General features: G+C 49.2%; 1 protein-coding gene across 7 annotated transcripts in view; it reads left to right on the plus strand.

Annotated features, from left to right (window-relative positions):
• The window catches only part of nudE (Nuclear distribution protein nudE), a 284,398-nt gene that overhangs the window by 13,306 nt on the left and 244,256 nt on the right, over positions 1–26,836 (plus strand). For all 7 annotated transcript variants that reach the window (XR_011507835.1, XR_011507836.1, XM_070523077.1 and 4 more), the window contains exon 3: positions 11,377–11,530. Coding sequence is in view for 5 of the 7 variants with exons in the window: in XM_070523077.1 (XP_070379178.1) it covers positions 11,377–11,530 (154 nt within the window). In the remaining 2 variants the exon portion in view is untranslated. The remainder of the gene's footprint in view (positions 1–11,376; positions 11,531–26,836) is intronic.

Here is a 26,836-nt window from a genome sequence, read left to right on the forward strand (position 1 = left end):
AATTCATTGATTGCATCGCCAGTGTGGTATACCGTATTCCCCTTGGGTGCGGACGATCCTACATCGGTCAAACAGGCAGATGCATAAATGACAGGCTACGAGAACACAGTAACAAAGTTAACAACTTGGCTGCTGACGGCTTTCTTGCCATCCATTGCCACAGATGCAAGTGCAAGCCAAGATTTAAAGAAAGTCGTCATGAGTAGAAGCAGGTGTGAAATGACGCGCTTCATAAAAGAAGCCAGACACATATCAACATTCGGCGATGCATGCTTCAGTAAACCTTCCATTTCATTATCTTCAAAAGAGCTGAATTATCTTTGTTCTCGTTGAACATGTACATGTCTGTGAATATGTGAGTCAAGAAACTGCGTACGTTTGGTTCCCAGTTTTTATATATATATATATATATTGTACTGTAAAATAGGGAGCAGTGGGGCTGTGGCTAGGAGAGAGACAACGACGACGAGCAAGAACAACCTTGTTTCGGTGCTCGGTCGGCTACACTACCTCTCGCTGCTCCAATGTCCTAGTCGCGATCGCTTACTGCTCAAAGTGCTTCGCGACATTTGGTGGAAGGTGCTGGACTTAGTGCCAACCTGGAACTCCGAAGCCGGACGATCCCTGTCACATCTCCCATGCCTGAGGAGACTAGCCCTACCGCGCCACCCATGGTACCGCCTCCAGTCGTCTGTCCTGGTGCGCCACGCCAACGGGATCCTCCCATATTCAATGGAACTGACGATCATGACGTAGAGGACTGGCTGTCATCATACAACCGAGTGAGTGCCCACAACAAATGGTCTGAAGCTGACAAGCTTGGCTACGTCCCATTCTACCTTTCTGGGGTCGCCCATCTTTGGTTTTGCAACCATGAGGCTGACTTTTCCACCTGGTCAGCATTCCGAACGGCACTTCAAGAAGTATTCGGTGGCCCTGCTGTGCGCAAACTTCGGGCTGAACTACAGCTTCGCTGTCGTGCCCAACAAAAGGGCGAAACTTTTACCAGCTACATTGAAGATGTAGTTGACATCTGCCGGCGTATAGACCCAGATATGACCGAAGATGACAAGGTCAAGAACGTCTTGAAAGGCATAGAAGACGATGCCTTCCAAATGCTTTTGGCAAGGAATCCTCAGACGGTCAACGACATCATAACACTTTGCCAGAGCTATGAGGAGCTGCGCAAACAGCGGCTTTCTACGCGCCGAGCTCTCGCTCCGGACGTCGCGCTTTCAGCTCTGAGTGATGGTGTCACTTCTACTCCTTGCAGTTCAGAAATTTTCGACAGAATCAGGCAATTTGTACGAGAAGAAGTGGCGCGCCAACTCTCTCTTCTGCCAGTCGCTCCAGCCTCAGAGCCGCGCTTGTCTCCAGATCTCCGTCACCTGATACAAGAACAAGTCGCTAACGCAGTACCACTTGCTCATCAACCGCCTCCTACGCCTGTGCCACTTACGTACGCTGCCGTTGTCGCTAATCCAAGGCCTCCTTCTGCAGGTAATCAGTCCACACTTACCAGCGTCTTTCCCTCACCTCCGCAAGCAGCTGCAACATATTCTCCTGCCCCCCCCAAGCCGCTACTGGCCGCCACAGCAGCCCGTGCGCCCACCTCGCCAATATTTCCAACAGTCTACGCCCGCTGTTCTCAATCCATGGCGCACCCATGACAATCGGCCTATCTGTTATTCGTGTGGCCTACCTGGGCATGTAGCACGGCTTTGCCGCCGGCGTGGATGGTATCCTTCGGATTCTCCGAGGGCACAAAGTAACGGTTTCGACTCTCCGTCCCGTTCTGCTACTGCCACTCAGCCCTTCGAAGCCTCGTCTCCTCTTTCCCGACCCTTCAATACCCGTCGGTCTCCGTCTTCCCATCAGCGTTCTCTGTCGCCGCTTATCCGTCGTCCTGAAGCTATCCGAGAGGAAAACTAAGGACCGCAGTTCCGGAGGCAAGAACTGCGATCTCAGCGAACTCCTCAAGACCTCATTTATTTCCTGCGAATGTCCTTGAAGTTTATGCAGAAGACATTGCCGTTCATGCGCTTGTAGACACGGGAGCAGCAATATCAGTGATTTCAGACCAGCTTTGTCTTACCCTTAGAAAAGTTGCGACATCTTATTCAGCCATTTCATTACGTACAGCAAGCACTGCGCCGATTGAACCCTTAGGGAAGTGTACCGTGCGTGTTATAAGCGGCGCTTTGTACCATATTGAGTTCGTTGTTCTGCCTCGCTGCTCCCATGCCATGATTTTAGGATGGGGCTTTCTGTCCTCTCATCATGCCGTTATAGATTGTGCCCGTGCTGAACTCGCGTTGTCGCCATTCGGCACCAATGTTTTTGAAGGTACTGATGACACTTCCAGTCGTGTGTTCGTCACCGCCGACACCGAGATTCCTCCATACTCTGCCGCACTTGTACCCGTTTCCTGCGTTGGGTTTTCCGACTCCACAGTTCTTTTCACGCCGTCTAAGCATGTTGCTCGCCGCCATCCTTTCTTGCTTCCTTTTGCCCTTCTTGCCATTCGACAAGGTTCGAGTGCACTTTATGTATCGAACCTGTTTCCTTGCCCCGCTAGGCTGCTCCACAAAGAGTGTCTTGATTATGCCGACGAAATTGAACCAAGCTTCCTTTACAATGTGCCTGACGACCTGGCTTCTCCTCCGGTTGACGCTCTGGCCCTTCATGTTTCTCCTCCCACGCCGCCGTGTGACCCAACATTTTACCAGAGTATTGATCCCAACCTCACTCCAGCACAGCACGCCCAGATCGTCCATCTTCTAGACCACTTTCGCACGTCATTCGACCTACAACAATCTCGCTTAGGCTGTACTTCCACTGTTGTCCATCACATCGACACCGGCAACCATGCGCCTTTACGCCACGGGCCGTATCGTGTATCTACCACGGAGTGTAGCGTGATCGCTGAGCAAGTTGCAGACATGCTCCAACGCGGCGTCATACAACCTTCGCACAGTCCCTGGGCTTCTCCTGTAGTGCTGGTAAAAAAGAAAGATGGCACAATTCGCTTTTGCGTGGACTACCGGCGACTTAATAGGATCACACGCAAGGACGTTTATCCGCTACCCCGTATTGACGACGCGCTAGACTGCCTCCAAGGCACTGAATTCTACTCATCCTTAGACTTACGATCCGGGTACTGGCAAGTGCCAGTGGCTGAGTCAGACCGTCCGAAAACGACCTTCATCACACCTGACGGTTTATTTGAATTCACCGTGATGCCATTTGGCCTGTGTAATGCGCCTGCCACATCTGAAAGAATGATGGACAACATCTTGCGCGGCCTCAAATGGCAGATATGCCTGTGTTATCTGGACGACATCGTTATCTTTTCACCGGACTTTCTTTCCCACTTACTTCGACTTGAATGCGTCCTCAAGTGCATCGCTGATGCTGGCCTCCAGCTTAACTTGAAGAAGTGTCACTTCGCTGCCCAGCAGCAGGTCATCCTCGGCCATGTCGTGTCGAAAGAAGGTGTACTTCCTGATCTGGCGAAACTGCAAGCTGTTGCCCAGTTTCCCCGACCAACGACTTTGAAAGAACTGTGCAGCTTCATTGGATTAGCGTCATACTTTCGCCGTTTCATCCGCAATTTTGCCACTATTATAGCACCTTTAACGCAGCTTCTTCATGGTGGCCACAACCTTTCAACCTGGTCCCCAGATTGCGATGCCACCTTCACAAAGCTGTGTCATCTCTTGACATCACCACCAATCCTGCGCCATTTCGACCCCAGTGCTCCAACTGAAATACACACTGATGCCAGTGGCGTTGGCCTTGGGGCCGTTCTCGCTCAGAGAAAGGCTGGCTTCGATGAGTATGTTGTTGCCTTCGCCAGTCGTGCACTCACTAAACCTGAGTCGAACTATTCTGTCACAGAAAAGGAATGCCTGGCTATAATTTGGGCCATAACCAAATTCCGTCCATATCTTTATGGCCGCTCGTTTGACGTCATAACTGATCACCACTCACTGTGCTGGCTGTCATCCTTAAAGGAACCGTCCGGTCGTCTTGCTCGATGGGCCCTTCGACTGCAGGAGTATGACATTCGCATACTGTATCGTTCTGCCCGAAAACATTCGGATGCGGATGCCTTGTCTCGTTCGCCACTAACAGACGAGGCTAGCTTACCGAACGCCTCATTGTCCGAGTCTTCCCTTGCTGCCACGGACATTCTTCTGGAGCAGAAGAAAGACCCATGGATTGTGTCCATGCTGCGTTTTTTGTCCAGCCCATCGACACCCACTAACAATCGCGCATTATGTCGCCAAGCACATCACTTCTCCATTCGCGACGAGCTCTTGTTGCGAGCTCATTCGCAACTACCTCCCGGACGGCCGCAAATGGTTGCTTGTCATCCCGCGACACCTGCGTTTGGATATTTGCGCAGCGTTCCACGACGTTCCCCAGTGCGCGCATGCAGGGGTACTGGAGACATACGCGCGTCTACGCCTTCGTTACTACTGGCGGGGGATGTATCGATTCATCCATCGTTATGTCCGCTCCTGTTTGGTTTGCCAACGCCGTAAAGATCCCCCTCATCGTTCAACCGCCCCATTGCAGCCTTTACCTTGCCCAGCACGTGCTTTTGATTGAGTAGGCATCCACATTTATGGACCTCTGCCAACCACATCAGATGGCAATCGCTGGGTAATCGTGGCCATTGACCATCTTACGCGCTATGCGGAAACTTCCCCTTTGTCCAGCGCTTCTGCACGTGACGTCGCCTGGTTTCTCCTGCGCCACATCATCCTTCGCCATGGAGCTCTCAGGGAATTACTCAGTGACAGAGGCCGCGTCTTCTTCTCCGACGTCATCAAGGCTCTTCTCAAAGAATGCCGCATCATTCATTGCACCACTACTGCGTACCATCCGCAGACTAATGGCATGACCGAGCGCTTTAATCGCACTCTTGGTGACATGCTGGCCATGTACGTTGCATCCGACCAAACCAAATGGGACCATGTTCTACCTTTTCTGACCTACGCTTACAACACCGCCACGCAGACTACCACGGGATTTTCGCCCTTCTTTCTCCTGTACGGACGGGAACCTTTTTCCACAATGGATACTATCCTTCCGTACCGCCCTGACTCCACGGAAACAACTACCCTATCCGAAGCTGCTGCACACGCAGAAGAGTGTCGCAAGCTTTCCCGTATATTTACGTCAGAAGACCAGCAACGCCAGAAGCACCATCGAGAAAGTTCCAATGCTCTTGTATCCTATGCTCCTGGCTCGCTAGTGTGGCTTTGGGTTCCAGCCTCTACCACTGGACTGTCACCAAAACTCGCGTCGAAGTACCAAGGCCCATACCGCGTGATCAAACAAACGTCTCCAGTCAACTATATTGTGGAACCCCTCGAGCTACCTTTGGATCATCGCCGTCGTGGACGCGAAATTGTGCATACCCAGCGTCTCAAGCCCTACTATGATCCGCCTGTGCTGTCCTACCCGTAGGTCACCGGGACGGCTTCCTTTTCCGCGGGGGAGATAACTGTACTGTAAAATAGGGAGCAGTGGGGCTGTGGCTAGGAGAGAGACAACGACGACAAGAAAGAACAACCTTGTTTCGGTGCTCGGTCGGCTACACTACCTCTCGCTGCTCCAACGTCCTAGTCACGAGCGCTTACTGCTCTAAGTGCTTCGCGACAATATATATATATGTATATATATTGTAACAGATACGAAAGGCACGCACAAGAAGAGAAGAAAGAGAAGACGAAGAGAACGAGGAGTTAGAGAGGCCGGGCTGCGCTGCGATCACGCTACGACCATCGTCCATCCCCTGTAAATAAAACCATTTCTTCGCAACTCATCGTAACAGTTGTGGTGGAAGGTGCTGGGTAATCGACACCTGAAGATGGAGGCTTAATCACAAGTTCTTCGACGGAGCCGTCGCCTTGCTGGACTCCCACTGAATCCACCGGAGTTGAATATGTCTCACGACGCAGACGAAGAACGGCCCGTTCCAACTGCTGCGCTGACCAGTTCCGTTCTACAACTGAGAGGTGCGCGTCCCTTCGCCGGAAGATCGGACGAAGACTTTGAGGAATGGCTCATCCATTATAACCGGGTGAGTGCCGCTAACAAGTGGAACAGCGCTTCTCAGCTTTCGAACGTCGTGTTCTTTCTAACGGATACTGCGTTGTTGTGGTTCGACAACCACGAGGAAACATTCACAACATGGGGAAGATTTGTTTCGGAAATCAAAGAGCAATTTGGTGACTCCGCGACGAAAAAGAAAAGGGCAGAACAGACGCTACTGCAATGTGCGCAAGTACCAGGCGAAACCTGCACGACCTACATTGAGGCAGTAATAAAACTGTGTAGTATGGTGTACTGCGGAATGTCCGAGGAGGACAAAGTCGGGCACATCCTAAAAGGAATTGCCGAGGATGTTTACAATTTCCTCATTGCAAAAGACAGCCTGGCTTCCGTCGCTGACATCATTCGGCACTGTCGCACTTTCGAGCAACTAAAGACGAGGCGCATAACGCCGAAGTTTGGCAGGCTAGCCAATGTAACGACAGTTGCAAGCGTCGACAGCAACCAGCCCCTTGATCTTGCATCAACAATCCGACAAATAGTTCGGGAAGAACTCAGCCTGCACGCGCAAGTGACACATCCAGGCACTCATAGCTTCCGCCTATCACTAGATTTCGAGCCAAACGGGGCAGCCTTCTCCCCGTATCCTGCGGCAAGGGGCACTGAGGATTATGAACTTGCGCCCTGACAGCAGCCACGTCTCTACGACAGAGGCCCTACTTATGACGCTCGGCCACAACGAGAGAAGCCGCATTTTTACCCCCAAGGCCCTGCGACTTCTGTCAGGCCGCGACAAGAACAGCACCGACCCTACTACCATGACGCGACTTATGAAAGATATAACGGATTTCAGCAAACAGCAGAGACACGTTATCCACATGACCACGAACTTTCTCGCCGCCCGCAGCAGTCAACCATTCGTTTCGAGGAAGACGCTGTGACCGCGACCCTCCTGTGTGCTACAACTGCGGTTCCACAGGCCATATAGCTCGGTATTGTCGCCAAGCCCGTCAATTGCGTAGGACACCATCGATGTTCTCGCCACCCAGAACCCGTACTTCATATGACCTGCGAACGACCGATTTGCTTCCAAGGGATCACTTCTCGCACGAGACCAGACGCAGCGATTTGCCAGCATTTGACCGGAGTTTGACGCCACCAAATAGCCGTCCCCGTCGCTCTCCGTCCCCTCTGCACCGTTCTTCCTCACCGCTGCCGGGAAACTAGCATCCACGGCCAATGGAGGTGTGGTCACCGGACGGTCTTTGCAAGAAATACCTCTGCCTGTTGTGATGTACAAAAACAAAGTGAATTTCTGGATTGACGGAATACCGACCATGGCGTTAGTTGATACTGGGGCGACTGTGTCTGTGATGAGCTTCGCTTTCAAAAACCGTCTAGGCCACAAAGTTATGTTTTCTTGGAACGACGGTACTACCTTTCGGGGAGTAGGCGGCGAGTGGCTTCATCCCCTTGGTGTTTGTGCTGTGAGTGTTTTGTTGGCTGGGAAAGTGTTTGTGTCGGAATTCCTTGTTCTTTCTCATTGTTCGCACGATGTTATTCTTGGTATTGATTTTCTTGAACAGTGCGGCGCTTCCGTGGACTGTGGTTGTGGCGAAATATTATTGAACAAGTTATTAATATCAGCACATTCTGAACAAAGCTCGGGTGGTGGAGATAGGGACGCAGACACACTCAGTGTTCTTGATGAAGTGATTGCACCATCGTGGTGCCTGACGCCCGTTCGTGTTTCGGCAACTACCATTGACGCTGATTGTGTTGACCTTGTAGTTAGACTTCTCCGCATAAACTGTGCTAAAAAAGATATACTTGTGCCCTGCTCTGTCGTGCGCATGACGAAAGGAGCCGCCACATTGTGGGCGCTGAACTGTTCCGCCACGCCGGTTGTCCTTCCTCGCGATATGAAAATCGCTCTTTTCGATGAAGCCGCATGTAGCTCAATAGCGGCACTAACTACGGACGTCTCTACAGCTTGCTCTCCTCGTGATAATCGCCATTCTGAAGAGCTAATGCTTGGCATGATCAGCAAGGCTCTCGGTACATCGGAACGGCAAGCACTGGTACAAGTCCTTGCCAGGCATGAGGCTGCATTCAACTTGACGCATGGAGATGCACTTCTTCATTTACCGTTGTCCTGCGCTCGTCACAGAATAGATACCGGCTCAGCACACCCCATCCACCTTAAGCCCTACCGAGTGTCATCATCCGAACGCAAAGTTATTGCCGAGCAAGTCAAGGAGATGATGAACAAAGGTGTCGTTCAAGAGTCATCTAGTCCATGGGCTGCCCGAGTAATCCTGGTCTGAAAAAAAGATGGCTCCTGGAGATTCTGCGTGGATTACAGACATCTAAACGCAGTGACGAAGAAGGATGTCTATCCACTACCGCGAATAGATGACGTCATTGATTGCTTACACGCTGCGTCTTACTTCTCAACATTTGATTTGCGATCGGGGTATTGGCAAATACCTATGGACCCTGCCGACAAGGAAAAGACCGCTTTCGTGACTCCAGATGGCCTATTCGAATTTAATGTTATGCCTTTTGGCCTTTGCAATGCTCCTGCCACCTTTGAAAGATTCATGGACACAGTACTACGTGGTCTTAAGTGGGAGATATGTATGTGTTACCTCGATGACGTTGTAATCTTTGGCCGCACGTTTGAAGAACATAACGAACGCCTCAACCACGTTCTCGACTGCATTGAGGAAGCTGGACTGGTTCTAAACTCAAGAAAGTGTCGGTTCGGCGAACGTCAAACACTGGTCCTGGGACACTTAGTCGACAAGGATGGCGTCAGACCCGATCCTCGTAAGATTGAAGCGGTGAGCTCCTTCAAACCACTGCAGTCAGCACGCGAACTCCGCTCATTCATTGGCCTATGTTCGTATTTTCGTCGTTTTGTTCCCCGGTTTGCTGACATCGTTTACCCGTTGACAAGTATTTTGCGACAAAATGCATCCTTCAATTGGACGCCAGAGTGTGACGCATCATTCTCTCAACTGAAGTTTATACTAACGTCAGCACCCCTCTTGCGTCACTTCGATCCATCTTGCCCGACTGAAGTTTACACTGATGCTAGTGGAATCGGGATAGGAGCGGTGCTTGTACAATGTCACAGTGGTGTAGAACATGTTGTCGCATATGCCAGCCGTTGTCTGAGCGAATCCGAACTCAATTATACGGTTACGGAACAGGAATGTCTGGCAGCCGTTTTCGCCGTACAAAAGTTTCGATGTTATCTTTACGGTAGACCATTCAAGATTATCACCGACCATCATTCTTTATGCTGGCTGGTCGGTTTGCGTGATCCCTCTGGTCGCCTCGCACCTCGGGTGCTGCGCCTCCAGGAATACGACTTTGTGGTATGGTACAAGAGTGGCCGTCGTCACGCTGACGCAGACTGTCTCTCTCGGATTCCTCTTGCGACTACCGACTGCGATGCTGAGAATTTTGACTGTCTCGCTGCTGTTACTCCTACATTCCCTGACGCGGCAGACTTTCAGCGAGAACAACAGGATGATGTTACCCTTGATCCGCTTTTTGTCGCCGCTCATACTTGTAAAGGGAGCGGTCGCTTTACTGTACGTGATATATTGCTGTACAAAACTAATTACTCCGGGGATGTAGCGCCTTTTCTGCTTGTTGTCCCCGAGAGTCTCCGCTCCGACGTTCTACGCGCCATGCATGACGATGTGACATCCGGCCATTTCGGCTTCGTACGAACGCTGCACCGCATGCAGGAGCGCTTTTACTGGCCCAAGATGTACGAAAGAACCAAGCGCTATGTCGCTAGTTGTGAAACGTCCCAACGTCACAAGCGACCAGCCACCGCAGCCCCAGGTCCCCTTCGGCCATTGACACCACCCAGTACGCCGTTCGAGCAAGTAGGCATTGACCTTTTGGGTCCATTCCCGTTATCTAACAACAAAAACTGCTGGATAATATTCTGCATAGACCATCTTACACGGCATGCAGAAACTGCAGCCATACCGTCTTCCACTGCTGCTTGCGTGGCGGTCTTCCTGCTCCGTTCCGTGGTCCTTCGTCATGGCCCACCACGTGTCATCATCAGCGACCGTGGTCGCCAGTTCACGGCTGATGCCATTGAAGAGTTACTTCGTTTGTGCACTTCACAGTTCCGTCATTCCACGCCGTATCATCTACAGACCAATGGCCTCGTGTAAAGGACAAACAGAACGCTGACTAACATGCTTGCCATGTACGTCTCCTCCAATCATAAGAACTGGGACGACGTGCTGCCCTTCATCACTTATGCAAACACGGCAAAGCACGAAACTACAAACTATAGCCCATTTCATCTCCTGTATGCAAGGTTACCGCGAAGCCCTCTGGACAATTTGTTATTCCTTGTACTGCACAGTGATGATTCTGTATCGAAGACTTTGTGTCTCGCCGAAGAAGCGTGTCGAATAGCTCGTCTTCGTACTCTGGCCTCGCAAAGTCGTTCGAAAGAGCGATACGACGACCGTCACGTGCAAGTATTGCTGCAAAAAGGTGACTTAGTCCTCCTTTGGACACCGCAACGCAAGCGTGGATTGTGCCAAAAGTTCTTGTCACAATATTCAGGCCCATTTGTAGTTGTGGACCGCCTGAGCGAACTCACTTACGTCATAGCTCGCCTACTGTGCAATGGTCGGCGATCACGCAGAATTCAGCTGACCCATATTGCTCGCCTGAAGCCTTTCTACCCTGCTTGTTCATCCTGACTCGCCCCACGGGTTTCGTCTGCTTGCGGGGAAATGTAAGAGATACGAAAGGCATGGACAAGAAGAGAAGAAAGAGAAGACGAAGAGAACGAGGAGTTTGAGAGGCCGGGCTGCGCTGCGATCACGCTACGACCATCGTCCATCTCCTGTAAATAAAGCCATTTCTTCGCAACTCATCGTAACAATATATATATATTTCTTCCAAAAATCTTACACGTGCTGTATGACGGGTCGAGGGTGTATATATAGCGAGGAGCATGAGAAATAAATCTGTTGTTGAAAGTGGCGCTGTGTGTGTCAGATGTGCCTTCTGTTGTCCGTGTCAAGCTTGCATTATAACAAAATAAGATATGCCGTACCAACAAACCCCTATTGCTATCCTCATCCACTTGACAAGGCCTGGGCAGCTGCTATCAAAATTGATGATGTATCAGGGAGCTAGTAAAGGGCTTCGTTTTTATTTCCTTTTTGCATGCCCTGTGGCTTATAGGGCATTTAGCTTTGTTGGCAGCATTCCTCATGTGAGGTGGCCCTTGACCGACCTGTGTGTGTGCAGGTGGCGAGAGGCCCAGCAGGAATTGGAAGAGTTCCAGGCCAGCAGCCGAGACTTGGAGGCAGAGCTCGAGACCCAGCTGAAGCAGTACGAGGCCTCCAACCGGGAGCTTCGGGCGATGATAACACGTCTGCAGGTTGACAACGAGGGACTGCAGGTGGGGGGTGGCATCATCACTCTGCTGGCTTTATAACTTTGAGACTTTGAGACTAATTCAGTTACTTGGAGTCTAGGGCGTCCTCATAGCACGGCGAGTATAGCACATGCACTCACACACGCTCAAAACATACACACACATATATATCTACTCGCATGCATATGCACATGCGCGCTCACGCACGCGTGCGCGCATGCACGCACGCACTGAACGAGAACAAAGGGAATTAACCAAAAGGCCCGATTTTGATTAATCATATCATAATACAACAAACAAAGATGGACAACACAGGGGAAATAACTTCTACTGACTAATTGAAATAAAAAAATTATAAATTAGTTGCAGGACGGCGATTGTAGTTCATCGCTTGCCGTAGCCTAGGGACGAGACAGACTACCAGCCAGGCAGAAACCAAAACAATGTTTATTCCCACTCCCCAAAGCCCCTTATATACACAGGTGGCAACCTCTACGTCCCTCCTTTTCACCTCTTATGGGACAGGGCCCTGCAAGTCCAACCGTCGCGATAGTCTCACTATATGACCGCTGCGAGTCGGTGTCACTATTTTCTGTGGCGTTACTTCTGGCTGTGTTGGTTCTTCTTGAGGTGCTGCAGGCTGCATGATCTCGGGAGGGACAGGCGAAGAAGCTGCGAGTTGAGTTGGGGTCGCTTCCGATGAATGAAGTACCAGGTCTTGACGATTACACTGAAGGATGCCTCTGGGGGTCTCAACAAAGTAGGACCGCGGACGCTGAGCCTGCGAGAGTACTTCACCATTGCAGCGTGTGTCCGTGACCGATACATAGTCTCCAGGACTAAGAATTATCGTCCTATTTCAATAACCTACATGCCATGTAAATTTCTTGAGCATATTATATACTCACATATTGCATCCCACCTGAATTCCAACTCCTTCAAAAATCAGCTTGGCTATTCATGTGAATCACAGTTATTTGAGTTTACCATGGGCCTTCACTTAAATCCTGATTCTTTGTTCCAAACCGAGGTCATCTATCTTGATTTTTCCAAAGCATTCCAACGCGTCCCACATCAACGTCTTATGTCCAAACTTTCAGGTCTTCACCTTCACCCACTTGTTTTAGACTGGATTCACAACTTTCTCACAGCTTGCTCTCAGTTCACCATAATAGGCGGACTTCCTTCAAGTTCTACTTGCGTCACCTCCGGAGTACCACAGAGGTCTGTGTTGGGTCCGCTTCTCTCCATAATTTTTATTAACGACCTCCCACTCAACATCTCATCCACCATCTGCCTTTTCGCACATGATTGCGTTATCTACCGGAGTATAAATACTTAAGAATCAAATAGAATCAGGAACACCTTAGACTTCTGTCAAGCAAAAGACCAGGCAGGATTCCGTAAAGGCTACTCAACAATAGACCATATTCACACTATCAATCAGGTGATAGAGAAATGTGCGGAATATAACCAACCCTTATATATAGCTTTCATTGATTACGAGAAAGCGTTTGATTCTGTCGAAACCTCAGCAGTCATGGAGGCATTACGGAATCAGAGTGTAGACGAGCTGTATGTAAAAATACTGAAAGATATCTATAGCGGCTCCACAGCCACCGTAGTCCTCCATAAAGAAAGCAACAAAATACCTATAAAGAAAGTCGTCAGGCAGGGAGATACGATCTCTCCGATGCTATTCACAGCGTGTTTACAGGAGGTATTCAGAGACCTGGATTGGGAAGAAATGGGGATTAAAGTTAATGGAGAATACCTTAGTAACTTGCGATTCGCTAATGATATTGCCTTGCTTAGTAACTCAGGGGACCAAGTGCAATGTGTGCTCACTGACCTGGAGAGGCAAAGCAGCAGAAGAGTGGGTCTAAAAATTAATCTGCAGAAAACTAAAGTAATTTTTAACACTCTCTAAAGGGAACAGCAATTTACAATAGGTAGCGAGGCACTGGAAGTGGTAAGGGAATACATCTACTTAAGTCAGGTAGTGACGGTGAATCCGGATCATGAGACAGAAATAATCAGAAGAATAAGAATGGTCTGGGGTGCGTTTGGCAGGCATTCTCAGATCATGAACAGCAGGTTGCCATTATCCCTCAAGAGAAAAGTGTTTAATAACTCTGTCTTACCAGTACTGACCTACAAGGCAGAAACCTGGAGGCTTACGAAAAAGGTTCTACTTTAATTGAGGACGACGCAACAAGCTATGGAAAGATGAATGATGGGTGTAATGTTAAGGGATAAGAAAAGAGCAGATTGGGTGAGGGAACAAACACGAGTTAATGACATCTTAGTTGAAATCAAGAAAAAGAAATATGCATGGGCAGGACATGTAATGAGGAGGGAACATAACCGATGGTCATTAAGGGTTACAGACTGGATTCCAAGGGAAGGGAAGCGTAGCAGGGGGCGGCAGAAAATTCGGTGGGCGGATGAGATTAAGAAGTTTGCAGGGATGACATGGCCACAATTAGTACGTGAGCGGGTTTGTTGGAGAAGTATGGGAGAGGCCTTTGCCCTGCAGTGGGCATAGCCAGGCTGATGATGATGATGAATTACTAAAGACGATCAAGCTGCCCTCCAGAACGACCTTAAGCTTATTGAAAATTGGTGCACATTGTGGATGATGGAACTAAATACTAGGAAGTGCAATTTTATGCAAATTTCTTGGAAGTGCTCTAATTTACCTTATCCTTACTCTTTATTTTCTGAGGACCTATTGCAGGTAGAATCTTGCCGTTACCTTGGCATCGTAGTCAAGTGTTCGACGAAAACTCGTCTGGCGAGGAAACATAATGGTGCCATAACATTTGCCGCCTTCTAAAATTTTGCCTTGAGAATACGTACTTCGTCTTTAACAAGCAGTATTACAAGCAAGTATTCGGCACAGCGATGGGAAGCTCTTTTTCCGTCGTTTGCGCGAACGTTGCTCTAGAGAATCTGGAAAGTGCCGCCTTATCTTCATTTGGAACGTGGCCAAAGCTATTTCTAAGATACGTGGACGACTGCTTCTGCATTATCCCTCGCCGGCACGCAGCACATTTCCTTGAGCACCTAAATTCCTTTAAGCCAAGTATACAGTTCACGGCTGAAGAGGAAAACAATAGGCGAATTCCCTTCCTGGATTTCCTCGTAGAGAGGTTGTAAATGTTGCGAGTTCCTGGCTGTCGGCTCTCAGCTTCACCTGATGGAAACTAGACCACGCATCCAACTTGAAGAATACTCGCGCTCCACCCATCTGGCCGAGGATCTGTTCCACCGGTGGCAAGATGAAGCGCTCCCTTTCGATGATTTTGTTCAGCTTCGTCAGATCGATGCAGATTCTGTAGCCGCCCAATGATTTGGGCACGACTACAAGCCCAAAACTCCACTCAATTGGCGCCTCTACTTTCCTTAAGACCTCCTACGACTCCAGATCATCCAGCTCTTTCTTGACAACGTCGTTTAAAGGAATTGGAATCTGCCTTGGGGCACTCAAGGAAAATGCACGAGCACCGGGTTTAACGTGAATGCAATATTCGGCTTGCTGAAATTTTCCCAACCCTTGGAAAATCTTGGCTGGGGGTGAATGAACGCACTCAGCAGAATGCGTGAAGAGAACAACACCAAGGGCTTCAATAGCAGGGAGCCAGAGCAGGTGAGTGCGCTGATGTTCAACCACGTACAAGGTCTGCACTGTGTACTTATCACCCCACTGTAAGGTTGCTTTAAAGGTACCAAGAACGTGCAGACTCTGTTCGCCAGGGCCTAAGACTTCCCCTTCAACATCATCTAGCAGCCGCGGTTGGCCTGGGAGAGACGGCGAGACAACAGAGACTTCCGCGCCAGAGTCTATCCTTAACTCAGTTGGGCGCCCGTTCACTAGTATGTCTATGTACCATGCTCGTCGTGAATCCACCCTGTGAAGTTCGATGAAACCCAGTAGCTCATTTCTGTTCTTCTTCATGCAGACTTCAGCAAAATGTCCTAGCTTTCTACAATAGTGGCAAACTGATTTTTTGGCTGGGCAGTCTTTTCGACAGTGACGCTGTCGTCTACAAAAGCGACGTGATAACCTAGCCGGCTGCTCAGACTGGTCGCAGAAATGTGGCGAAGGTTTTGCCGAACCAAGTCAATATTTAGCATTTCGGCAAGAGAGTTATCCATAGTCAATCTAGCGCCTGGTAACCGCACTTATTCTGCGTCCTTATGTATGTGGGCGCTTGGCATAGTGCTTAGCTTGGTAAGTTTTGTGCACGGGCACAATTGATCAGACAGTTTCTCGTCACGTATGCCTACGACGAATCTGTTGCGAACAAGGCGGTCCTCGACGAGCAGGCTGTTACAGCTACAGTGCTTTACCAGGTTGCGTAATGCCGAAAAAATGTCATCCACAGATTCGTCTGGCTGCTGAGTGTGGCAGTGGAAATGACGACTTTATATATCACATTTACTGGATGCAGGAAGTGCTAATCCAACTTTTCTTTGACGGCAGTGAAAGAAAGCGCTTCCGGTGTAGATACTCCCAAGGACGAAAGAATACTGCAGGTTTGCGGTCTCATACAGTAAAGAAGTGTCCGTACTTGGGCCTCGTCGCTGGTACTGTTGAGGCTGGCCATGAAAGTGTAATCCTTGAACGTTGAAATCCACGCTGGCCGAAACGTGAAGTTCTCCGGTGGGCGCACACCAGATGTGCCAGTGTTAACGATGTTCACTTTAGTCCGGTGGTCTCTGCGGGGGTGGATTCTGTGTCAGGCATGTCAGTGTTAACGGTGGGATCCCCCTTCTGACGCCATGTTGAGCACAGGAGCCGAGGGACGAGGCAGACTACCGGCAAGCGAACTTTATTCCCACTCCTCAGAGCCCCTTATATATCGTATTTATTTGAATCTTGGCCGATAGCTTTTTTTTTTTTCAAATAATCATATTCCAAACCTTAAGGTCGGCTTAGATTCGAGGATATTAAGAAATGTTCCAGTTTTTCATTGAAACTGCTAAATATGATGAATAGCTAGCACCATCTTCAAAAGTCAGTATCACAGCCGCTACTAGCAGTGCCAGTAGCCAAGCGTACACAAACGAGGTCGCCATTTTGACCGGTGTCATGTCGACTGTATCGGTGTGCGGCGTTGTGTTATCGCGATGGCACCAAACAGGAGATGCCACTACAGTGCCGCCTTCAAGCGAAAAGTTGTGATAGTCGCAGAGGCATCGTCGAACCTTCAAGCCGAGCGGGACTTCGGCGTTGACGAGAAAAATGTCCGTCGTTGGAGGAGACAATGACAGCAGCTTTTTACGTGCGCCACAATGAGGATGGCATTTAGTGGACCAAAGAAATGTCGTCACCACGAAGTGGAGACAGTTTTGGCTGACTTTGTTCGTACGCAAAGAGCAGCTGCCCTTCCAGTGACAACAGAAGTGCTCCAAGCGAAAGCTAGGTAACTTTTGAGGGAGCGAGGCCTAACGCCAAAGGATTTCAAAGCCAGCCGGGGCTGGCTTAAGAAATTCATGAAGTGCTTCGGCCTCAGCCTCCGACGTCGCACTTCAATCACCAGAAGCTGCCAAGCGATTTCAAAGAAAAGCTGATAGCTTTTCAGCGCTACATGCTGCAAAAGAGAGAAGCGGCAAGCTACAGCCTTGGGCAAATCAGCAGCGCCGACCAGACGGTCGTGGATTTTGATATGCCAGTGGCGTACTCCGTGATTGGAAAGGGTGCCAAAGAGGTGAACGTGTGCTCTGCGGTCTACGAGAAGCAGTGCGCAACTGTGATGCTGTGCTGTACAGCTGATGGACATAAACTCCCTCCTTATATGATATTTAAAAGGAAGACACTGCCCGCTCGAGAAACTTTCCCAAGAAATGTCATTGTGCGGGCAAATGAGAATGGGTGGATGACAGGTGTGATGGTGGAAGAATGGGTTAAGATTGTGTGGTGACAGCATCCAGGAAACCTTTTGACAAAGAACTCGCTCCTCGTCGTCGACTCTTACCATGGGCACTTGACCGACAATGTGGAGGCTGCGCTCGCCCAAGCGAACACGGACCTCGCTGTCATACCGGGCAGCATGACGAGCCAGTAGGAGCCACTTGATGTTTGCATCAACAAACCTTTCAAGGATCATCTGCAGAAATATTACATGGACTGGTTGACTAACAAAGACCACATGCTAACGGCAACGGGCCGCATCAAACGTGCATCGCTATTGCAGCTGGCGGGCTGGGTAGCTGCAGCGTGGGATGACATCCCAGGCACTTTGATCATGCGCGCCTTTAACCCTTTGAGGGTCGATTTTTTTTATTGCAGATTCTGATTCTTCTTAGGGACTTATCTTGAAAAAAAAAAAATCACCGTAATTTTTCGAGAATGTCCGTAAAGTGAGGAAAAAGATATTTTGCGTTGGTATATATGGACTCTTCATTCATGAATAACAACAAAAAAAGAAAATAAACTTATCAGAATTAAAAATTTGATGCATTTTTATGCACATATTTCATGGCTTTGAAAATCCGCACACGAGATTATTTTGCAAGCCTCAAATGTTCCTGCTCTTACACTAACACGTACGTCCACAGCATAATCAAACTGTGTAGGTGCGTGCACTCAAGAAAACTGTTTGGTTCTGTGCCCATCAAAAAAAGCAACACGTGTGACAAACTTCCGCTAATCTTCATCTTATCGCCAACCAGCTAGGGCAATAAGTTTTCGCAAGTCTTAAAACAAAGAAAAGAAAAGAAACGGAAACGCATACACGGTGGCATCCTTCCTATGTGCACCCCTGGGAGCACTGAACGAGCGAGAAACAAGCGGTCGACCTTTGAGCGATTAGGAACGAGATAGCCATCAGTTTCGCAAGCACAAAAAAACGAAACCGCCCGCGAAACAAAATCCAAATGGCCGCTCGCCCGCACGTACGCCAATACGCGAGTGGGAGTATATAGACGCACGGGAGCAAACTAGCGCTAAAACAAACCGTGCAACGAAAACCGAGCGAGGGAGGCGCGTGAAAAAAATTCCCTGTAATCCCCACATAGTGGCAGCACATGATAGAAAAGAAAAAGTTACAAAATTGGCGCGCTTTTTAAACGTACAGACGGCACTGTAAATATACGGCATCGACCATTTTCGGACCCTTTCACTGCGCCGTATAGTTACGTCATTGACCGTCAAAGGGTGAAAAAGTGCAGCATATCTAATGCGCTTGATGGTACCGAAGATAGTGCACTGTTTGAAGGTGACAGTGACAAGGAACACAGCGACGAGTCTAGCAGCGACGACAGCGTTGAATGAGCTCTGCACGTTCAGATTCAATACATGCTGTTTGCATTTTGTGAATGCTGTCCTCGCTTTTTTTGTTCGGCCTACATTCGAGGTAATATTTTTTTTTTGGCTTCGGACTTCAGGGGGTCGGCTTAGAATCGGGGTCGGCCTCGATTCGAGTAAATACGGTGCAAGGTCCTTTCAGATTGTAGCCCTACGTTATGGCCACTGGCTACCAGGCACAAGGCTGGCGACCTCCACAGTAGCTGTGAATGCCAAGTTAGATGACCCCGGAGGTTTGCTGGTATCGAAAAAAGAAAGAGTGCGTGCCTGCATTTTCACGTCAGACGGGCGGGCGAATATTGCGGTGACGCTGTTCCATGGCGGGCAGCTACATTCTCGATAGCGTGCGACTCTCACATTCTCTTGTTTACACGGCATCGAGCGGCCATAAAACGTATACGATCACAGTCTGCAGCAGGGAACAGCAGCGCGTTTCGCTTGTCGTCTGTTAAAATCTTGCACTATGCTTCCGACGGCACCACGTGCTGTAGGAGTTGAGGAGGACGTCGGGATGAAAATTTGGGAGGTTTATTTACATTATATACAGTGAGAGTCAATTAACAGTCTTAAAGTCATTACGGGCCGGCAGCAACTCGGACGCTGCGGCCCGCGGCAAGAAGCTCGAAAGAGAAGAACCTAGGAATGCTCTAGGAATGCTCTAGGAATGCTCTGTGCTGCTCCCGGTCTACGTCTTTTAAGCCCTTCGGTGTCTCGAAGACACGTCACGTTCGGCCAATTGGCGAGCCCGCTCAAGTGTCGTCATTTTCGGCCAATGGTAGGTGCCCGCGTGATGGTGTAATACCCGGCGAAGAGAGTCTCCAATAGGTCCCCAGTTGTTTGAGGGCTTACTTCTCCCTGCGGTCTTGCCTTGCTGACTTGCAATGTGCCGTCACAATAGCCAGGTGGGGGCGACGCTGCCAGACCTTTGCGGTGCATTACAGCCGTCTTGCTTTGGGACTCGCGTTACCTGGAACAGCGCCAGGCTCTCGCTTCACTTTCAGGAAGAGTCGAGCAGTGAATAGCTCCACCTGCGGCACACGAAGTTGGGGCCGCCAACTTGTTTGCATGTGCGCGCCTCAGGAATGTGGTATCCGTGCTTCTGCACTCCTTAATTAGCTGTGGTGCGATTCGATGTGGTCTAGTGAACTCGAAGTAGGCTCAGGAAACGGCCCCGTATCTAACAGCTGCTCGTCCTCGCCCCGGAAGTTCGGAATGGCCGGTGAACTCAATTCGCTGGCCATGAGGAACGCTGAAAGAACCTGCAGGGTACTGGTGTCGAGCCTCGTTTGACGAACTTCGAGATCCGGGGCCCTGGAGAACATACGTCAAACAAACAAGACAACACAGCGCTGCACCACGCGTAAGCGCAAGCTCTTCACCCCCGACTCGCTAGGCTATTACTGAGTCAAAATGAACCCTGATCTTTTATTTCCCCAATTTTGACAAAGCAGTTCCAACCACCCTTCCAAACCGCTATCCATTTCTCCCCGAATGCCGACAAGACCAGAGTGTCATTGTTGTAGTAAAACAATGGGTTGTTGCCGTTGCAAACAAACAATGAAAACAGCCGAACGTAACTTAAGTGGCCTAACTACTCGGACAGCATGTTTCCAACCTATCGCAGTGGCGTACTTATCACACGTATTGGTGACACTGAACAGTCTGGTCAACTTCACAAGTACGTAATCACTAGCGCGCTAGCCTTGTTGTCACTAATCAGAACTCGTACTTGCGTCGTAGGCAAACTTTTCGTCATGCCTACGCACGTGTCTTTCTTTAGTCCCTACAGGACATGTAACCTAAACAAGAACTTAATTGGCGTAACTTACGCACTCCACAGAACCCTTTAAAAAAAATGCGTCTTATAATTACTAGTTCTATGCACGCTCACTAAAGAAGTCAGAATACGGATGCCCTCAACACACACGTGCTAATGGAACTAAGAACGCTTCTCAGTGCAAATGATGCACTTCCTGAAAACTTACGCAGTTAACCTTAGAAAATAAAAAATACACATAAAAAAAGAAGGTTAACTAATACACATGCGCATTACGATAGGCCTCTCACTGATAACCTTGACACTCAGGTTACTCACACAAAAAAAAGAAAGCCTATCTACTTATTAATGAACACCTTGCGATACTACATGCTTATATAAAACTCATCGTTCTAATCTCAGAGCTTCTCGAACAAAAACACAAACAAAGCTCATACTTTTACATATTGAAAGAAACTTAAATTGTGAAAATTATCTGATGCTCAAAAAAATAAAACAAAACAGAATGTTGCACTTCTACGAAAGCTCTGTTTGCCTCCCGTTCCAAACATTTTCGACTGACTCACTTTTGAGCCGTACTCGAGGTCGTCGTGGTTTGAAAGCTACTGTGGCTACCGAGGAACAACAAAAGGGCCGACTCACTATCAGCTCCCCCAAGACGTTACAGTTTCCTGCCAATTTGCATCCTGGCGCCCCGCTTTCAGCACGGCCTCGATTGGCCGCGTCGCTACTCTCCACCTGTTCTAGTCTTGCCACCTTGTGCTTCTTTGTACTACACACTGAGCTTCGAAAAGAACGACGGAACGACGAGGAATTTAACTGCCCTGTGCCCTTTGTCCGCGTCCGTGCAGAACATGCTTCTCGGTCTCCTTTTGACCTGTGGCTCGAACATTTAGGCTGCGTCAATATCGTCAGTGACGACCGCACCTTTCTTTTCTTTGTGCCCTGCCCTCTTGGGTCTCTCGCCGTCTTTGGCGGCGCTACATTAGTCACCGCATTCCTATCTTTAGCGCGCTTCTTTCTGTGGCGCTTTTTCTGTGAATTCTCTTTCACGTCGCTCTCTCGCGCCTCGTGCTGGCCGTTGCACATCTCGTCGGCCCGGATCGGTTTCTTACCCACACAGTCTGATTGATTTTCATTTCAATCAACACTCTCTGCCTCGACTGGCGGACAGCTCAACCGACTCTTGAACAATGCAGCAGGCTTTACTCGAGTTATGCAACTCGCACTCTTGCGAACTGCCCTCTACTGCATTGCCCAGCTTATGCTGTGCATCGGCACACAGCCCGTCGGTATCGATCGCTGTCTCCTGTGCACAGTCTGAATGATTACTAACTGAATCATCCCTATCTAGGCTGTCTAGACTGGTGGAGAGCTGCACCGATCCCTGAACAATGCAGTTGTATTCTCTTGAGCTACGGAGCTCGCAATCCTGAGAACTACCCTCAACTGCATCGTCCAGCTTGCACTTCACTTCGGCACGCAGATCTGACTCGACATGGGCGCTCGTGTCTGTTGGGTCAACAGTACCCTGTACCTCGCTAATGACTTCATTACCATGAGATGCAACGCACACGCTCGGTAACTGTGCCAATTTGTTCGCAGCTGGCCTAGCTGTCTCTACAGTCCTCTGTTGGCACAGCACCTCGTCGCTCTCACTCTGGTCTTTGACGGCCTCTGTTGCCACTAAAGCATCGTTAGTAGCTAGCCCTTTCCTTTGCGTATGAATGGGCCGCTAATCTCACAGGCACTACTTTTCTCGTCGGTTTTTTGTGAAAACCCGCCAGATACTTCCTCATTCTTTTGCTTTGCACTACCTACAGAATTTTCAGACAGCCATTGTCTCTGTGCCTTTAACTGATCACAATATTGTATCTCTTTGATCAATGCTGCCTTCTCTCTCGTATTTTTGCTCGCACTCACGCTTGCGTTCTTGATACTCACGTTCACGTTCATTCTCACATTTTGATGCTCACGCTGACGTTCTTGACGCTCACACAGAGTAAGTTCTTGAAGCTCACGCTTCCGCTCATTCTTGCGTTCTTGACGCTTACGTTCACTTTTACATTGTGGGGTTCTTCTCCCGTGCTCTTGGGACAAAGGAACGACAACACAGTAGTGCAAACAGTCACAAGGGCATTTATTGCACCTTTCATAGATCAATGCCTGCTAGCCAAGTTGCTATCCACAAAACATGCCGATGGGTGCGCGACGAATCTAGAAGTCCGACTTACCGCGACCGGATAGCGAGCGAATATGTTCGTTCCATGCTGGATCCCAACGCCGGGTCGTTCGCGCGTACTGTCACGCGAACGGTGGCGCATTTCAAGGCGGCACGCGAGACGGTCTCGCAGAAGCATGGGTCGGCGCACGCGCGGCATGGCACGTCCGTCCCGCTTGCTGTCCCGAATCCAAGAGAGGGAGCGCCTTCTCTTGCGGCGCCCAAGTAACCTCGCCTATCGGTGGCGTTAGCAGCGCAACACTCGCGCCATCTCTTGCACTGCGCCTCAACCACTCCGACCGCCGCGGGCGTCAGGCCACGCGGCGGGTGAAGCCACCCTGCAGGAAATGAGCTATGCGGGAAAACTAGATCTCAGGGGAGGCGTGAGAGTCGCGCATCCCCACAACGTTCACGACGCTCACGCTCATGTTCATGACGCTCACGCTCCCATGGTTCTTGTATCACCTCCCAAGCAAGCTCAATGCTTTTATCATCAGTGCCACTATCTTTAGTCGCCTTTAGGATAGCTGGCGTTTTCATCTGTTCGTCCGCCTCAACTCCCAAATTATCACACACCAACAACAAGTCTAACCTCATCAACCTTCTAAGATCCATGGCAGCTGCCCCGACTGGTGGTTAGAACTGTTTTCCTTAATTAATTTGTGCAAACACACCATGCAACAAATTCCCGATTCCCAGAACTATCAAAATGAACACACAACATTTGAAGTCTGGCGAATCAAAAGGAAAAAAACCACGTGCTCACTTACGGTTGCCATCTGGTTCATTGGTCCGCTGTTCCCGGTTCCTCAGGACTCCCTGGGTCGAAGGCTCGCTCTTATTCTCTACTCCCAGTTGCTCAGGACTACTTTGGACAAAGGCTCTCTCTTCTTCGCTGTTCCAAGTTCCTCGGGACTCCTTTGGACGAAGGCTCTTTTTCGCTGTTCCGGGTTCTTCAGGATTTCTCTCGACGAAGGTCGATCCGTAGCGCTGCCACCAGTTGTTGCATTTGGAGGCGATCCCACCGCTAGCAACCAGTTGTAGGAGTTGAGGAGGACGTCGGGATGAAAAACCTTTTGTTTAATGTTTAATGTAATGCTTTGTAAATAATGTTTATTTACATTATTTACAGTGAGAGTCAATTAACAGTCTTAAAGTCATTACGGGCCGGCAGCAACTCAGATGCTGCGGCCCGCGGCAAGAAGCTCGAAAGAGAAGAATCCAGGAATGCTCTAGGAATGCTCTGTGCTGCTCCCGGTCTGCGTCTTTTAAGCCCTTCGGTGTCTCGAAGACACGTCACGTTTGGCCAATCGGCGAGCCCGCTCCAGTGTCGTTATTTTCGGCCAATGGTAGGCGCCCGTGCGATGGTGTCATACCCGGCGAAGAGAGTCGTCGCTGGGTCCCCAATTGTCCGAGGGCTTACTTCACTCTGCGGTCTTGCCTTGCTGACTTGCAATGCGCCGTCACAGTAGCCAGGTAGGGGCGACGCTGCCAGACCTTCGCGGTGCATTACAGCCGTCTTGCTTCGAGACTCACGTTACCTGGAACAGCACCAGGCTCTCGCTTCACTTTTGGGAAGAGTCAAGCAGTGAATAGCTCCACCTGCGGCACACGAAGTGGGGGCCGCCAACTTGTTTGCACGTGCATGCCTCAGGAATTTGGTCCGTGCTTCTGCGCTCCCTAATTAGCTGAGGTGCGATTCGATGTGGTCTGGTGAACTCGAAGTAGGCTCAGGAAACGGCCCCATATCTAACAGCGCTGAGAAACGGATAGGCAAAGATGCTTATCGCAAGAGTATTTGCAGTGGTAGCTGTGAATGCCAGGTTAGACGACCCCGAGGAAGATTTGCTGGTACCGAAATAATAAACTGAGTGCGTGCCTGTGTGTTGCGGTGAAGCTGCTGTGGCGGGAAGCTATGTGCTGTTCTTGATTGCACGCGCCTTGCGGATTCTCTTGTTTACATGGGCTCTAGTGGCCGGAAAACGTATGATGTGGTCGCAGTTTGGCGATGTACTGAACGTTGGTGCAAAAAAATGGTGCTTTCTGGGAATGTATGAACTGGTAAAAAATGAGCGTAACTCTATTTGGTCGTGTTTTGGGTTCTCAATTGCAAACGTTGACTCTGGGAAAACGTACTTGACGGGAACGTATCAGTGAGGTTCCATTGTATGTCTTGAAACAGTGTTGTCGGAACATATATTCACACGCCACTTCACGACGGTGCTTCTGGGTGGTGCAGCATGTCCACAGGGAAGTAGGAGCTTGGCTGTAGTACGTGCGTCTTGCATACGCATTTCGGCGGTAGTGACACACGAAATGTGTCGCTACAATGCTTACGCGCTAATCACATTAACATTGACAGTCATTCTAAGATGGTGCCTGACGAAGTTTTTCAACTGTACCAAAATGACCTGAAATGTTTAAATTATGTTTAAAATGATAAAAGATTGCCGGAAGCTTCGTATGGCACGAAATAATTGTTTATTCACTATTATGAACCACCCACTTCACTCCTCGGAATATTGTGGAAAAGATTGTTTTTTGGATTGTATGTTTTCCCTCACTCATGCTGTGCAAACTACTGTGAACTCAAAACACAATACTCTACACTCTACCTTCTCATGCCACCTACACCAGATATGGGTTTCTTTGCGTATTTTTTTCCCATTACTGTCCAATTTATAGGGGCCATGACACCAAATTTTCAAGGTTTAATTACAGACTGTATGGTAAACCACATGTGTGTCACAGCCAGTGCTTGGCAGTATGGAAGATACATGTAGCTTAGATACTATATTATACTCTTTGGGTATCTTGTATCTGTATCATATTATGTCCGGCAAGACGTGTATCAGTATCGGTATTGCCGATACATGAAAGAATGTATCGTGTATCTTAAGGTCACTCTTACATATACATATCGTGTATCTTAAGGCCACTGCCATTAAACGATTTCCTGTTAAAGGTTAACCACACCTGATTTTATGTATTTTCTTGTTGTTACAGTGTATTTACTCATTCTCGTTTTTGTACTGATTCTCAGTGTTGCTGCTATCTTGAGTTTCATTTGTGTCATCTGCCTTATCTCTTGTGAATTTTTAATGTTATTGTTTACTTGTTTTTTTGTATGACTTTTTTTTTGTCTAACCCACTCCTGCGATAGCCCCATATAGGGGCTGCAGTATGTACAAATAAATAAATAAAATAAATACAAGATATAGTAGAATCTCGATGATACGATTACAGTTGATCCAAATTTTGCGATGATATAAATTTTTAATATGTTTCGGACGGACTACGCTATATAGAATACACTATGGTTCGGGATTACACGAACAGTTTCTCAAGACTTCGTGGATGATACGAATGCGCCAATGACCGGTGCATGCGAGTGGGGCGACTCGGCTGATCTCGGAGTTAGAGCGTAGTCACCGTGGCTAACATGCGGCTGCTGTCCCTTTTCACACCCGCTTCTCTTTACCTCCAGCCTCTGCTGGCCGAGCGGCAGCTGCCACTGGCCCTCCTCTCCACACCCACCTTCCTTCACCTCCACATCTCTGCCGCCATTTGTGTAGTGCTGTGTAGCATGCATAGTGTGCTCTGCACGGAACCTGACAAGCCTAAGCCAGGGCGAGTTGCGTGGTTGACAATGCTATGCCACCCATTTCCTGGCAGCTCATCGGCGTATGCTAGCCTTTTTTTAACCTTTTTTATTGCTATGCTGCGCTTTTGCGCAGGGCAACCCAGTCTGATAGGGAAAGCATAACTGCCATGGCCATCACAAGCTGGGCTGCATACTGCTGCATTTGTGTGTTTAGTGCTCACTGCTGTCGCCACCTTGTGCGTTTCGTGCTACTGCTAGAGCGCTTCAACGTGGACTACCCAAACGTCACGGATGCAAGTTGAGTGCGCACAGGGTGACCGAAGCGTTCACTGTTTACCATGTTGCGGAAACAGAAGGCCCTTTCTCTTAAGGGGGGACGCAGCCTTTGAAAACCAAGAAATCGCGAAAAATTT

Source organism: Dermacentor albipictus, chromosome 8, assembly GCF_038994185.2.
Source record: "Dermacentor albipictus isolate Rhodes 1998 colony chromosome 8, USDA_Dalb.pri_finalv2, whole genome shotgun sequence".
Lineage (NCBI taxonomy): Eukaryota > Metazoa > Arthropoda > Arachnida > Ixodida > Ixodidae > Dermacentor > Dermacentor albipictus.